At 34.1% G+C, this 14,830-nt stretch overlaps 3 protein-coding genes and 1 long non-coding RNA gene across 4 annotated transcripts; all 4 read right to left on the reverse strand.

The window, feature by feature from the left end:
- Positions 1 to 2,852: 2,852 nt before the first annotated feature.
- LOC145054873 (F-box protein At5g03100-like) lies at positions 2,853 to 4,118 on the reverse strand. Its single transcript, XM_079003133.1, has 2 exons — positions 3,198 to 4,118; positions 2,853 to 3,093 (listed from the first exon to the last, which is right to left on the reverse strand). Exons 1-2 carry the CDS (start codon positions 4,077 to 4,079, stop codon positions 3,013 to 3,015), a joined length of 963 nt encoding a protein of 320 aa, XP_078859259.1. The 5' UTR covers positions 4,080 to 4,118; the 3' UTR covers positions 2,853 to 3,012.
- Positions 4,117 to 4,674, reverse strand: LOC145050731 (putative F-box protein At1g49610). The gene has a single exon (XM_078998934.1). It carries the CDS (start codon positions 4,672 to 4,674, stop codon positions 4,117 to 4,119), a length of 558 nt encoding a protein of 185 aa, XP_078855060.1.
- A 2,885-nt stretch (positions 4,675 to 7,559) lies between these two features.
- LOC145054875 (uncharacterized) lies at positions 7,560 to 9,155 on the reverse strand. Its single transcript, XR_013684992.1, has 2 exons — positions 8,014 to 9,155; positions 7,560 to 7,920 (listed from the first exon to the last, which is right to left on the reverse strand). It is a non-coding gene; the product is annotated as an uncharacterized LOC145054875 (long non-coding RNA).
- A 3,021-nt stretch (positions 9,156 to 12,176) lies between these two features.
- LOC145054876 (FBD-associated F-box protein At5g56370-like) lies at positions 12,177 to 14,022 on the reverse strand. The gene is made up of 2 exons (XM_079003134.1): positions 12,475 to 14,022; positions 12,177 to 12,370 (listed from the first exon to the last, which is right to left on the reverse strand). The coding sequence occupies exons 1-2, from the start codon at positions 14,014 to 14,016 to the stop codon at positions 12,290 to 12,292; spliced, it is 1,623 nt and encodes a 540-aa protein (XP_078859260.1). The 5' UTR covers positions 14,017 to 14,022; the 3' UTR covers positions 12,177 to 12,289.
- Between the last annotated feature and the right edge of the window lie 808 nt (positions 14,023 to 14,830).

The raw sequence follows: 14,830 nt of genomic DNA on the forward strand, positions 1-14,830 counted from the left end.
AAGGAACTTCCTTTGATTGTTCGAAAGGGTTTAAAATTCTTCACTAACTAGTATCGGTCTCCCAGGCCATTTTTCGTGAAATTTATCGTCAAAGAATTTATGCACAGCCTGTTTAATTTTTGTTGGTTCGGTGCTCCACTCCCCGTTGATCGATAGACCATGTATTTTATTTTTTTCTGTTTTTGCTTTTAATGGAATTGTGAAAGAATCGAGTATTTTCATCACCTTTCGTTAGCCACTGAATTTTTGCTTTTTGCTGGATGTCCTGTTTCGCAAGATACTCTAATTCACTGATTTTGCCTTTGCATACTCTTCTTTCATTCAACTCGTATCAGATAATGGTCTTGATTCCGCAAGCTCTTCAATATCCTCCACCCTTTTATTTAGTTTAGCTAATAGTTTAGATTCCTTGTTTGTATCTAAACCTCTCCATTTGCCAATTTCTTTTCTAACATGCCGGAGTTTGGCTTTTAAGAACATGTTGGGGGTACCAAATCCTTTGAAAGAGAGCCAAGCATTTGTGAAAGTCATATCAGTCTTCTCTGTGGATCCAGGAGTTGAAGAAACAAAAGGGGGGGAGGGGGTAGTCCAAAATCTTTGTTTGAAGGTTTAAGGACCAGGGGGAATGGTCCGGGTGTTCGCGAGGTAAGGCAAAATTCTTGTATCCTCCTCGCCATTGTTGGCCACTTCCATAATAGTTGGGTCACCATCATCAATTTGGAAGCCAACCTCATTACCTATATGTAGCAGACTAGAAATTTCCTTGGAGCCACAGTGATCATCGACAAGGATGGTGTTGCAGTTAGTGCTTTGCATCGACGCCGAACAGTTGTAGAAGATCTGTGGTTGGAACGCCGGCATTAGTCTGTTCGATACGAGTTACCAACATGAAAACCGGCATTTGTCTGTTCGTTAAGTCACTTCCATAATAGTGTTTGGGGGTCGATCTAGATACTCTCTTCTTCTTTTATCTGATTTCCACCGACGTCAAAAGATGGGGATGGGGGTAGATTATTGTTCTGTATCAGGTCATGAGAGATGGGCCATTCGTCACCTCCAGGAAGTGGAATAGTATGAATAGGCCTGAACGGCGTATCTGGATCGGGCTTCTTTGACGAAGTGGATCGGGTCGGTTCGGCACCAACTGTCTTGGGTAATGTCATTAGTTGATTTCTTTCTTACAAGTTCACCGGCGCCGGAGTTGGTGATCGGAGAAAATCATCATCCGCCTCTGATTCACCCTCTTATGGTTCCTCTTCAATTTTTCTAGGGAACTCCCATGTAGCCGAAATCGCATCCTCATCAAAGTCTGAGGATCCGTCGTCCATGGAATTAATCGATTTGGTTGAGTCGTCTTCAGCATTATCATCAATTTCATATTCCGGTTGCTTATTCTAGGCAGTGTTGTCAAATGGAGTACAATCCCTATCATATTCAATCACCCCCACCCTGAATAGATTATTTTCGAATTTGATGTTCACTTCTCCGTTAATGGTCTTCTTAGACTTAGTAAGGATACATACTTGCCCAGACAAGATGTTGAAATTGTTCCATGAACACCCAAATGTTTCAATTGGTTTTCCAAAAACTTCGGCAATTCATGCATAATTCACTTCAGATCAGAATCATACCGGAACACCATATATTCTGACCCATGCTAATCTTTCCATTTCCATGTCGTCATTGAAGCCCTTTTTCAACCATTTGAACCATCTATTCCAATTTGAGTCGTTGCTATAGAATGCGTCAGCATTTTTGCTAATGAAATTGATTAGGATCCTTAGGCCTCCAACGTAGTAAACCATTCGGCTATCATTACCGTCCATCCGCATGATGGTGGGAATGTTTGCAATTTGTTGGGCATCAAATACTTACCCCGACAAAACGCATTCATCCCAGTTTAGAGTTTTCTTAGAGGGGTTTAAGGATATAACAGGGCATGGAGGTGGGACCGGTGTTTTAATCCTCTGGCCAGCAACGACATCAGAAAAGGTCTTGGTACCTCTGTATCCCCTTACCTTGGATTGCATGTGAAGAGTATTTGGCTTGGGTGTAGGAATGTTTGACTTCATTTGCTTCTGTGTATCTCCTCGAAGATTACTCTGTTTTTGATACTTTGCTATGTTCACCTTTAGTATGCAGTGTTCGCATCTCACTCTGCACATTTCCTTCTCCAATCTCTTCACGTCTCTTACATCTTTAAATCTAACGAAAGCAACGATAGAGCCTGATTTGTCTCTCTTCCCCCCAATGTAAATATCAACCACCTTTCCAAAGTCCAGGAATGAGTTCCTGATTTTTTCTAGCTTATGTTATTTGGAAGATTGGAGACATAGTATGAGATTATATTAGCTTTTGATGCCGGAAAATGGATCTTCAAGGGAGACAACTGGGTATTCACTAAGAAAGGAATCGTATACTAACTTATTATACTTAATTTTTTGGAACAAACTTATTATATACTTAATAAATTAAAAACATTAAACATAAGAAATGCTCAATGAAACCCAAATAAAATTGTAATAAAATTATATTTTTCTACTTCTTTTTAGTAAACAAAACTGTAATTTGATTAAATTCATGAAACTTCTAAAAGAATATTCTATTTAATTACTTATTTGTTTAACAGGATTCAGACCAAAGTACATTACTGTTTCTTGAGCCATTCTATTTGTACTTTGCAAAAGATTTACCTGTTGCCATAACTACAAATGGGATTATAAATATTTCGAACAAAAAAAAGTACATTGTTGCTTTTGGATTTAAGATCCCAACATATCCTAATCAAAATTAACAGATTTAATCTGTTGAATTAACAGATTTAACCTGATGTAGCTCGAAAGAAAATGAGATAATAGGAAAAGAAAAACTAGTAACATTTAACCAGCTGTAATACAAAAGAAATTAAGATAATGAAAAAAAGAAAAAGTAATCAGATTAACAGACTTATAACCAGTTGAGTGGGAAAAAAAAACTAATGCCTAAACATGAACTTAAAGCATCATGAATCAGTTAAGCTCGGGTGACTTCCACTTGAGGAAACTTGACATTTGATGGGAAAACGAAACCTTTATCTTGCAAACAGGAAACAACCTACCAATACCAAGTGACAAAACAACAATTTAGTGATAAAATAAATAGGAGCACTCAACTAAACAAGTTTATCCAAAATGAAAAATAAGCAAAATATGTTTTACCTGAGAACATAAAATCCCAATTTTAAGCTCCTTGACATGGCCAAGCTTCATTATAAATCCTTTAAGCATCTCTTCTTCCACTTTTTTAGGCGCTGTATAATTTAAGTTAGCTTTAACTAAAGAAGACACATCTACCAACAAAAGCTTCAACAAATCTATTTCCTGTTCGATTCTTAGTGATTGAATATTAGGAGCATTGATTTCGATGATATCAATATCGATATGGGCTTCAGATCCAATACAATAATCCAAGTATCCATCCAAATCAGCGTCAGATGTAGATACATCATAACTATTCAAGTAATTCCAGTATTTAGATATCACCAAGTTTTTAAGACTCTTTGAAGTAATATTAAGCCTCCTATAACCATAGCAAAGATCCAACTCCAAAGTTTCCAATACAGGACTCCCTGATAATATATTTTCAATCAACTCTTCATCTAAACTCCCATACGATATACACAAATTCCTAAGATTTTTCCAACTAATCACCCCAGCTGGAATAACCATGCACGTGCACAGATCTAAAGTCAGATCAGTCAGACACGAACAGGTGAAAAGAGTTTGATCTAACTTAAAATCAGATTCAGATTCGAATTTGTTAGTCGATAACTTTAATATAATCTCTTTAACATTGCATCTTATAACATAACAAATCCAATTGTTGAGTTGTAATTCTAACTTAATATCAAATTCAGATGACGCTGCTTCGAATTTCTTGAGCTTCTTCAGTTGGGGAGCATTGATTTTGATGATATCGACTTCAGATTCATCATATGAACTAATCTCTATCCCCCTATAACCATCGAAACCTTCCAACACCAAAGTTTCCAATAGAGGACTTCCAGATAATATATTTACGATCAAGTCTTCATCTAACATCAGATAGGAAATATACAAACTCTTGAGATTTTTCCAACTAATCGCCCCACTTTGGATTCAACATGCAGCCTGCTAATTTCAGATCGGTAAAACAAGAATTGTTGAAAATAGATTGATCTAACCGAAACTCAGCGTCCCTGTCCCTGTACAGAAACTCCAAGTCAAGCTCTTCAACGTTACAACTTATAGCATGACGAATCCAATTGTTGAACTGCGATTCAAATCGAATAGCATAATACGAATGCAGTTTGAATTTCTTTAGCTTCAATTGGCGACATTGAGTTAGGGTTTTCTCCACCAATCGCGCGAAATCGTAAATTGAGTTAGGGTTTTGGAAACATTCACACCGGAGATGATGATCTAAATGTGTAAAAATAAGCGTAGGTACCCAATTCCAAAGATTTTCCCATCGCTTGGAGAGTTTACCTGTTCTAATCGCATCTTTTGTATAGGGTAAACGAGAGAGGATTTCAAGAAGCAATCCATCGGGCAACGCACTGATTCCATCCTCGTCCCCTTTCTCCGTGATTGCTTGATACTTAATGCGTTTCTCGGCATTTTTTGGTTGATTTTGACGTTCTTCAAACATCTCCATGGTGGCAAGCGGCAACAGAGCCCTCGTCTCTGCTTTCCCATGAATAACTGCACATCACTCGATCGCCGGAAATGTATGCATCTCAAGTTTTGCTTAACCCCCTCAACTTTGAAAATATACCATTCGGTCTATATATTTCCGTATTCATGTCGATCTTTAATGATCTATCATTGGCCAAATGTTAAAAATCAAGAGTTCAATGAAAAAAATAGGCAATGTAGTGTTAATTTATTTACTATAACATCATATTTTCATTCCTTTTATTAACTTTTAAAAAACTACCAATATAGCATTTGTCATCAGCATACAAAAAAAAATATGGATCATGTAGAGTTTATAAAGTATGAAGTGCTAATGAGGAAAATTTTAAAAGTTTAATGTCAAGAATCTGAAATTTAAAGGAGGCTGACTTTTAGTCAAATATGGACCAAAAAGACAAAATGCTCTATTATGAGAAATATATGAGATTATGAAGTTATGGCTTCATAAAAATGCCCAAGATAAATTTAAGTCACTTAGAAAAAGTTAAATGAACAAGTTTAATAGAAAGAGTGTATGAGAAGATGTATTTTGGCCAAAAAGGTAAAATGATATTTTTATTTTTTCAGCCAAGTTATGACTTAATAGATTAAGATTCGTATAGATTAGAATTAAATTGCAAGTGTGGGATTTGCCACTCAAATTGAGCCATATTTGACTGGAGTATAAGTGGGAAAGGGTTTTAGTTTTACTTGTGTTGGATGGGTGAGTTTGTTCAAAATTCAAGGGCCAATATATAGAGAATTGTGTTTGGAATTCTTTTCCACAATTTTGTTCACTTTTCAAAGCGATATGATGAATGACACTAGGGTTTTGACTTTTAGACTTGGTGGGGTAGATTGCCAATGTAGCCTTGTGGAGTTAGCTTGGAGACTCAATCTTTATGATCACTTGGATGCTATTACTCCAACTCTCACAACTTTTCTAAAGTATCGTGTCGTGGTGACATGACATTACCAAGTGTTGGTAAGCCAATCACCACGGCAGGGAGGGAAAAGCCACAAAACCCAATTTTAAAACTTAAGCACTCAAAGCATAAATTCATACTTGAATTGAGTGGGACAATTTTTAATAAAAGAGTTTATTCAATTCATAACAAGAAATCAATAACATGGCTCCTTTCACACTAATTTTGAATTTGATGGGGATTAAACAGTGAAAGATTTTGGATTTAAACTTGAGCATGCTATAATATTTTACTTCCAATATTTTTCTTATAAAGGCATTGTACTTTCAATATTTTTCTTATATAAACATTGTATTTTTGTTAATTAGTAATTTAGTAGCAATGTACTTTTTTATTTATTGATTATTGTTTCCTAATTTCGTTTGTTTCTATTATAATATTATACTTTCAATACTTCTCTTACTTTAAAAAATAAGGAATCTTTAATGAACCCTCAATAATGGCAGATGTGCCCCCCCCCCCCCCCCCCCCCCCCCACACACACACACACACGTGCTATTATCGAGGGGTTTTTAGCAACACCCATGGTAAATGCGTTCAATTCTAGCATCATCTTTTCGCTTTTTTATATCAAAACACTCTACTTTGAAAAATCTTTGCAGTTATAGCTACGAAAATTCTGTTTCGTTTTTTATTGGAGCATTGTGCATTGCTAAATACAAGAAACAGCAACATACATTTATTTCATTCTATCACAACATTGTACTTCTGTTTTTTTACTAAGGCATTGTATTTTTAGTAAATAAATTACCCAACTTTAGTAGTGGAATGATAACTAAATGTATACACATTAAATGTGACTACAAACCACGTTGAGCGGCCAACAAAAGAAAAGCGTATACATGTTAAGTATTCTTATTTTTAAGTTAGAATTCATGGCATCATAATAGTATTTGATTTTTATTTTTTATATATACAAGAGAGAAATAATGCTTTCCTTAATCTTTTACTGCTTCATGCAACTATTTGCAGCCATCTCAGCTACAAGACCTCCAACTGTATATACATCAAAGAATCAAACTTCTTTTTTTTGTTTTTTTGTTATTAGGACATCATATTTTGAAAACTCTATACGAATTTTGCATAGTTTTTGGATGACATTGCTATATTTGAGTTGACTTTTTGAAGTAATAAGAAGAAAATCGTTTTTCACAGAAATTGTTTTCCAGAAAAGATGGGTATATATAGAGCCATTTGCCATGTAATCATATACCTATTGTTGCATGGATGCCTGATTTTAATGGAAACAAGTAAACAACATTCAAAATATTACCATGCCATCGGTTAATAAGAATCTTGAATCTTGAATCTTGAAGTTATATTTGTTCAAAGGGAAAACTTTGGAAATAGCAACCGTTTTCTTTCTTTTCAATAATAGGCTTAATAGCAGTTACTTATCTTTCTTGATTTTTACCATAATAGCAAAAGGCTTACCTTTTTTTAACCATAATAATAACAAACTTAACTTTTTTTACCCATAATCACAGCAAACAAGGTATAATACTGACTCTACTACTGACTTATTATTTTTAACTTTTGGGAACATGCTTATTATATACTTAACGAATCTTTTTATTTATAAATGAAAAACATTAAACATAAGAAATGTTCAATAAACCCCAAATAAAATTGTAATGAAAAAAATATATTTTCTAGTCCTTTTTAATAAACAGAACTGTAATTTGATTAAATTCGTGAAACTTGTATAAAAAGATTTGTGACTTACCTATTTATTTACTTATTTGTTTACCAGGATTCGAACAAAAGTACATTGTTGTTTCTTGAGCTATTCTATTTGTACTTTGCAAAAGATTTACCTGTTGCCCAAACTACAAATGGGAATATAGTAACAAAACGGATTATAAAACATTTGAACAAAAAAAAAAAGCACATTGTTGTTTTTGGATTTAAGATCCCAACATATAATCAGCATTAACAGATTTAGCCTGTTGAGTTAACAGATTTAACCAGATGTAACTCAAAAGAAAATAAGATAATAGGAAAAGAAAAACTGGTAATATTTAACCAGTAATACAAAAGAAATCAAGATAATGAAAAAAAGAAAAAAGTAATCAGATTAACAGATTTAACCATTTGGAGTTGAAAAAAGAACTAATATGCCTAAACATGAACTTAAAGCGTCACCACCAATCAATTGAGCTCTCGGTGACTTCTTCCACTTGAGGAAACTTGACATTTGATGGAAAAATGAAACCTTTTTCTTGCAAACAGGTAACAACCTACCAATACCAAGTCACAAGACAAACCAATTTAGTGATTAAATAATTTGAAACAAGTTTATCCAAAATTGAAAAAAGCAAAAGATATGTTACCTTAGAACAAAAAAACCCGATTTTAATTTCCTTGACATGGCTAAGATTCATTATAAATCCTTTAAGCATCTCTTCTTTAGGAGTTGTGTGGTTATACCGGATCCCTTCACAAATATAATCTAAGTCGGCTTTGACTAAAGAAGACACATCTACCAACAAAATCTTCAACAAATTTATTTCATTTTGGATTGTTAGTGATTGAATATTAGGCGCATTGATTTCGATGACATCCACTTCAGATCTATCAATATTAAAATCCTTGTTTCCAGATATCACCAACTTTTTAACACTCTTTGAAGTAATATTGAGCCTCTTGTAACCAAAGCAATCCTCTAACTCCAACGTTTCCAATACAGGACTCCCTAACAATATATTTTAATCAAATCTTCATCTAAACTCCCATACGATACACACAAATTCCTAAGATTTTTCCAACTAATCGCCCCAATCGGATTAACCATATGCACCTATGTAATGTCAGATCAGTAAAACATGAACTCATGAAAAAAGTTTGATCTAACATAAACTCATATTCGATTCCCTCCGGAGTCCATAAAAATTAAGTAAATCTCTTTAACGTTACACCGTATAGCATAAAGAATCCAACTGTTTAGTTGTGATTTCAACTTAATATCATTATTGGAAAGCAATTTGAATTTCTTGAGCTTCAGTTGGGGACATTGAGTTAGTGATAAACTATTAGAAGCATTGGTTTTGATAATTTTGGCTTCAGATTCATCATCTAAAGAATCGTCTGAAGTAGTATATATCCCCGTATAATCATCTAAATCTTCCAACACCAAAGTTTCCAATAGAGGACTTCCAGATAATATATTTACAATCAAGTCTTCATCTAATTTCAGATAGGAAACAGACAAATTCCTAAGATTTTTCCAACTAATCGCTCCACTTGGATTCAACTTGCAGCCTGCTAATTTCAAATCAGTAAAACAAGAATTGATGAAAATAGACTGATCTAACCGAAACTCTGCCAGGCATGAAAACTCCAAGTTAAGCTCTTCAACGTTACAACTTATGGCATGACGAATCCAATTGTTGAACTGCAATTCAAGTCGAATATCATAATGGGCACGCAGTTCGAATTTCTTGAGCTTCAATTGGCGACATTGACTTAGGGTTTACTCCACCAATCGAGCGAAATCCGATCTTGAGTTAGGGTTTTTTAAGCATTCACACCAGAGATGGCGATGGGAATGATCGTAATGTGCAAAAATAAGAGTAGGTACCCAAGTCCAAAGATGTGCCCATCGCTTGGAGAGTGACCCTGTTCTAACGGCATCTTTTGTGGAGGGTAGACGAGAGAGGATTTCAAGAAGCAAGCAATCAGGCAACCCACTAATTCCATCCTCTTCCTCTTTCCCCGTGATTTCTTGAAACTTGATCCGTTTCTGGGCGTTGTTTGGTTGATTTTGACCTTCTTCCAACATCTTCATGGTGGCAACAAAGCCCTCTGTGTGTTTCCCCCATGAAAAACTCAATCGACGTAAATATATACATCTCAAGTTTTTCTTTACCCCTCAACTTTGAAAATATACTATTATGTCTATATATTTCTATATTAATGTAGCCAAATGTTAAAAACTAGATTTGCATAGGGGAACCTTGGAGAGGATTCAACGGAACAAATAGCAAATGTATTAATTTATTCACTAGAACATATTATTTTTTTTCTTAATATTTCAAAATTCCATCCAAATAGAATATTGTCCGGAGAATATTACTGATTAAGGTAATTAACTTTTCGGTTTGTTTACATCTCGGTAACTATGTTTTTTTTTATACACATCTAGGTAACAACTTGTTGGAAGTATTCACATATGACGATTATGATATTTTCTAGCAGGTTATATCTGATTATAATGATCATATGTGAATACTTTCAACAAGTTTGTTGCCTAAATGTGTAAAAAAAATAGTTACCCAAACATGAAAAACGAAAAGAGTAAATTACACGAATGGTCCTTGTGGTTTGGGCGATTTTTGTGTTTGGTCCTTAACTTATTTTTTTAACTAGGATAGTCCCTACTGTTTGTTTTTGTTGTGTGTTTGGTCTCTATCTTACCTAAAAAGACTATTGTCTCCTTATTAATTTATTTTTTTAATTAATTTTCTTATTTATGTATTATTTTTTATAGATGTAAAAAAATCCCTACATATCTATATCTCCTCGCCGTAAACCTGAAACAATATTTGAGAAATTTAATCTGGGTACCACCGGTCACCATCACATCTCTCATCTCTCATCCTCTTCAAATTCTATTTTCTTTCCATCTTTAGTGACATCAACATCTTCACAATTCCTTCTATTTTTAGTCCGTCAACTCCGGCGAGCCAACACCACAACCCACTAAAGATGAAGAAACAGTGGGTTGTGGTGTTGGGTTGTGATGTTGGTTCGTTAGAGTTGAAGGGCCGAAAAAAGAAAGGATGCTGAAGACTTCGATGTCACCGAAGATGGGAAGGAAATAGAAGTTGAGAAGGATGAAAGATGAAATGGTGACCGGTGGGAGCCAGATTAAAATTTTCAAATGTGGTTTCAGGTTTAGGGTAAGGAGGTACAAATATGTGGGGTCGATTAATTTTTTTAAATATATAAAAATAAATACATAAATAAGAAAATTAATTAGAAAATAAATTAATAAGGGCACAATAGTTTTTTTTAGGTAAGACAGGGACCAAGCACGCAACAAAAATAAACACTAGGACTATCCGAGTTTAAAAAACTAAGTTAGGGACCAAACGCACAAATCCCCCTAACCACAGGGACCATTCGTGTAATTTACTCCTTTGGTCATATTTGAATAACTATTCTTTTTGTACACATCTAGGTAACGAACTTGTTGAAAGTGTTTACATATGACCATTATAACCAGATGTAACCTGCTATAGCATGTCATAATGGTCATATGTGAACACTTCCAACAAGTTCGTTACCAAGATGTGTACAAAAAAATACATAGCTACCCAGACGTGAACAAACCGAAAAGTTAATAAGTAATATTCCCAAATAACACAGACCGGGTAGAGTTTTCAAAGATGTTCTAATATAAACAAATAGCAAACGATGATGTTGCAACATAGGGACACATTTGTACTTTAATCTAGTTTAAAAATCATCACGAGATAAGAATTTTGGAAATTTTACCCACAGGTTAGTGAACAGAAGATCATTCCCAACAATTTGTGGTTTGTAATCGTCGTCAAAATTCAAAAATGGATCTTCAAGGGACACAACTGGGTATTCACTAAGAAAGGAATCGTAAAGATCTTTCAGTTATCCCCTGAAATCGTTTGTGATCCATTGTTCCCCATAACAACAAATAAATAAAACAAAATCTGTTCGCATAGTAATTAGAATATCGATAATGGAATCTCATGAAGATAGACCAATCCTTTGACAATTCCAAGTGTAATCTGATACCTTATTTTCCAGCTTAGAAATTGTTTTTAATGGAAAAGATGGGTATATATAGAGACATTTGCCATGTTATATTTGTTAAAAGGGAAAACTTTGGGAAATAACAACAGTTTTTTCTTTTCTTTTTACCATAATCACAACAAGCTTACCATTTTTTAACCATAACAACAACATGCTTATCTTTTTTTACCATAATAGCAATGTACAAGGTATGATACTGACTTATTATACTTAACTTTTTGGAACAAACTTAAAAAATGAAAAACATTAAACATAAGAAATGCTCAATGAAACCCAAATAAAACTGTAAATAAAATATATATTTTCTACTTTTTAGTAAACAAAACTGTAATTTGATTAAGTTCATGAAACTTCTAAAAGAATATTTTAAGAGTTACTTACTTAATTACTTATTTGTTTACCAGGATTCAGACCATAGTAAATTTGCTGTTTCTTGAGACATTATATTTGTAATTTGCAAAAGATTTACCTGATTCCATAACTACAAATGAGATACTACTACAGTCGGATTATAAAGGATTCGAACAAAACAAGTACATTGTTGTTTCTGGATTTAAGATCCCAAAATATCCTAATCAAAATTAACAGATTTAACCTGATGAGTTCACAGATTTAACCTGGTGTAACTCAAAATCAGATAATAGGAAAAGAAAAACTAGTAATATTTAACCTGCTGTAATACAAAAGAAATTAAGATAATGAAAAGAGAAAACATAATCAGATTAACAGATTTACAACCAGTTGAGTTGGCAAAAAAAAAAAAAAAAAAAAAAAAAAACTAATGCCTAAACATGAACTTAAAGCATCATGAATCAGTTAAGCTCGGGTGACTTCCACTTGAGGAAACTTGACATTTGATGGAAAAACGAAACCTTTATCTTGCAAACAGGAAACAACCTACCAATACCAAGTGACAAAACAACAATTTAGTGATAAAATAAATAGGAGCACTCAACTAAACAAGTTTATCCAAAATGAAAAATAAGCAAAATATGTTTTACCTGAGAACATAAAATCCCAATTTTAAGCTCCTTGACATGGCCAAGCTTCATTATAAATCCTTTCAGCATCTCTTCTTCCACTTTTTTAGGCGCTGTATAATTTAAGTTAGCTTTAACTAAAGAAGACACATCTACCAACAAAAGCTTCAACAAATCTATTTCCTGTTCGATTCTTAGTGATTGAATATTAGGAGCATTGATTTCGATGATATCAATATCGATATGGGCTTCAGATCCAATACAATAATCCAAGTATCCATCCAAATCAGCGTCAGATGTAGATCCATCATAACTATTCAAGTAAGTCCAGTATTTAGAGATCACCAAGTTTTTAAGACTCTGTGAAGTAATATTAAGCCTCCTATAACCATAGCAAAGATCCAACTCCAAAGTTTCCAATACAGGACTCCCTGATAATATATTTTCAATCAACTCTTCATCTAAACTCCCATACGATATACACAAATTCCTAAGATTTTTCCAACTAATCGCCCCAACTGGAATAACCATGCACGTGCGCAATTCTAATGTCAGATCAGTCAAACACGAACATGTGAAAAGAGTTTGATCTAAAGTAAAATCAGATTCGAATATGTTAGTAGATAACCTTAATATAATCTCTCTAACGTTACATCTTATAACATAACGCATCCAACTGTTGAGTTGTGACTCCAACTTAATATCAAATTCGTATGACAATTTGAATTTCTTGAGATTCAGTTGGGGAGCATTGATTGTGATGATATCGTCTTCAACTTCATCATCTGAAGTAATCCCTATCCCCCTATAACCATCGAAACCTTCCAACACCAAAGTTTCCAATAGAGGACTTCCAGATAATATATTTACAATCAAGTCTTCATCTAATTTCATATAAGAAATATACAAACTCTTAAGATTTTTCCAACTAATCGCCCCACTTGGATTCAACATGCAGCCGGCTAATTTCAGATCGGTAAAACAAGAATTGTTGAAAACAGATTGATCTAGCCGAAACTCAGCGTCCCCGCCCCTGTCCCTGTACAGAAACTCCAAGTCAAGCTCTTCAACGTTACAACTTATAGCATGGCGAATCCAATTGTTGAACTGCGATTCAAATAGAATAGCATAATACGAATGCAGTTTGAATTTCTTTAGCTTCAATTGGCGACATTGAGTTAGGGTTTTCTCCACCAATCGCGCGAAATCGTAAATTGAGTTAGGGTTTTGGAAACATTCACACCGGCGATGATGATCTAAATGTGTAAACATCAGAGTAGGTACCCAATTCCAAAGATTTTCCCATCGCTTGGAGAGTTTACCTGTTCTAATCGCATATTTAGTGGAGGGTAAACGAGAAAGGATTTCAAGAAGCAAGCCATCGGGCAACGCACTGATTCCATCCTCGTCCCCTTTCTCCGTGATTTCTTGATACTTAATCCGTTTCTCGGCATTTTTTGGTTGATTTTGACCTTCTTCAAACATCTTCATGGTGGCAAGCGGCAACAGAGCCCTCGTTTCCCATGAATGACTACAAAACTCAATCGTCGGAAATGTATACATCTCAAGTTTTGCTTTCCCCCCTCAGCTTTGAAAATATACTATTCAGTCTATATATTTCTATACTCGTGTCATTCTATAATCATCCATCACAGAAAAAAAAAATGTATCGTCAATTTATTTAAGAGAAAATTACATGGATGGTCCATGTGGTTATGGTTTACTTGCACACTTCTAAGAAAGATTTTTGACTATTCCGGAAACATTAATTTGTTACCCGTCCAGTGCCTCTATTAACTTGTGTGTATGTTTAGCTGTTAGGAACTCCTGGAGGCATTTTTGTCTTTTTATCTTTGGAGAGGTTTAAATGTAACTTTCTTCAAAACTATTAAACATCCCAAAACAGCACATTATTGCACACTATTTTTTACCAAGTGAATTCCTTTAACCTGAATTTTACCAAGTGAATTCCTTTAAATTCAAAAGTTGGATAAAACCAAAATGAGATAACAACGAAGGTCAATAAATTGGTTTGGTTTGACCATATTTTTCAAATTTTGACTAACCAAAACATGGAATTAGTTTCGTATCATCATCAAAGCATCAACCCCATTTTGACTCCCATAAGCTACAATTCCAAACTTTTGGCTTTCATTTTTAAATGATTTTTGGAACTTTTGGCTTTTACAAAAAGTCAAAAGTTTAAAAAGTTGTTTGGTAACTTTCAAAGATCTTTTAAATTAGTTTTTTGAAAAGAAGAAAAAGGAGGGGTTAAGAAGTCACAAATATGTGACTTTTAGCAACTTTTGCCTTTTTTTCCTTTGCCCCTCAAAAGTTTATACAAACACATTTTAAAACTATCTTTTGGAAAAAGACA

Source organism: Lactuca serriola, chromosome 5, assembly GCF_051521515.1.
Source record: "Lactuca serriola cultivar US96UC23 chromosome 5, Lser_US96UC23_V15, whole genome shotgun sequence".
In the NCBI taxonomy this organism is placed as follows: domain Eukaryota; kingdom Viridiplantae; phylum Streptophyta; class Magnoliopsida; order Asterales; family Asteraceae; genus Lactuca; species Lactuca serriola.

Excerpts from the sequence above, each read along its gene's own strand:
- LOC145054876 (XM_079003134.1), bottom strand. The coding sequence starts at position 14,016 with ATGTATACATTTCCGACGATTGAGTTTTGTAGTCATTCATGGGAAACG. Across the intron at positions 12,371-12,474 it reads TTGGGATTTTATGTTCTCAG|GTTGTTTCCTGTTTGCAAGA; the intron begins GTAAAACATATT and ends TGGTATTGGTAG.
- LOC145050731 (XM_078998934.1), bottom strand. The coding sequence starts at position 4,674 with ATGGAGATGTTTGAAGAACGTCAAAATCAACCAAAAAATGCCGAGAAA.
- LOC145054873 (XM_079003133.1), bottom strand. The coding sequence starts at position 4,079 with ATGTTAGATGAAGACTTGATCGTAAATATATTATCTGGAAGTCCTCTA. Across the intron at positions 3,094-3,197 it reads TTGGGATTTTATGTTCTCAG|GTTGTTTCCTGTTTGCAAGA; the intron begins GTAAAACATATT and ends TGGTATTGGTAG.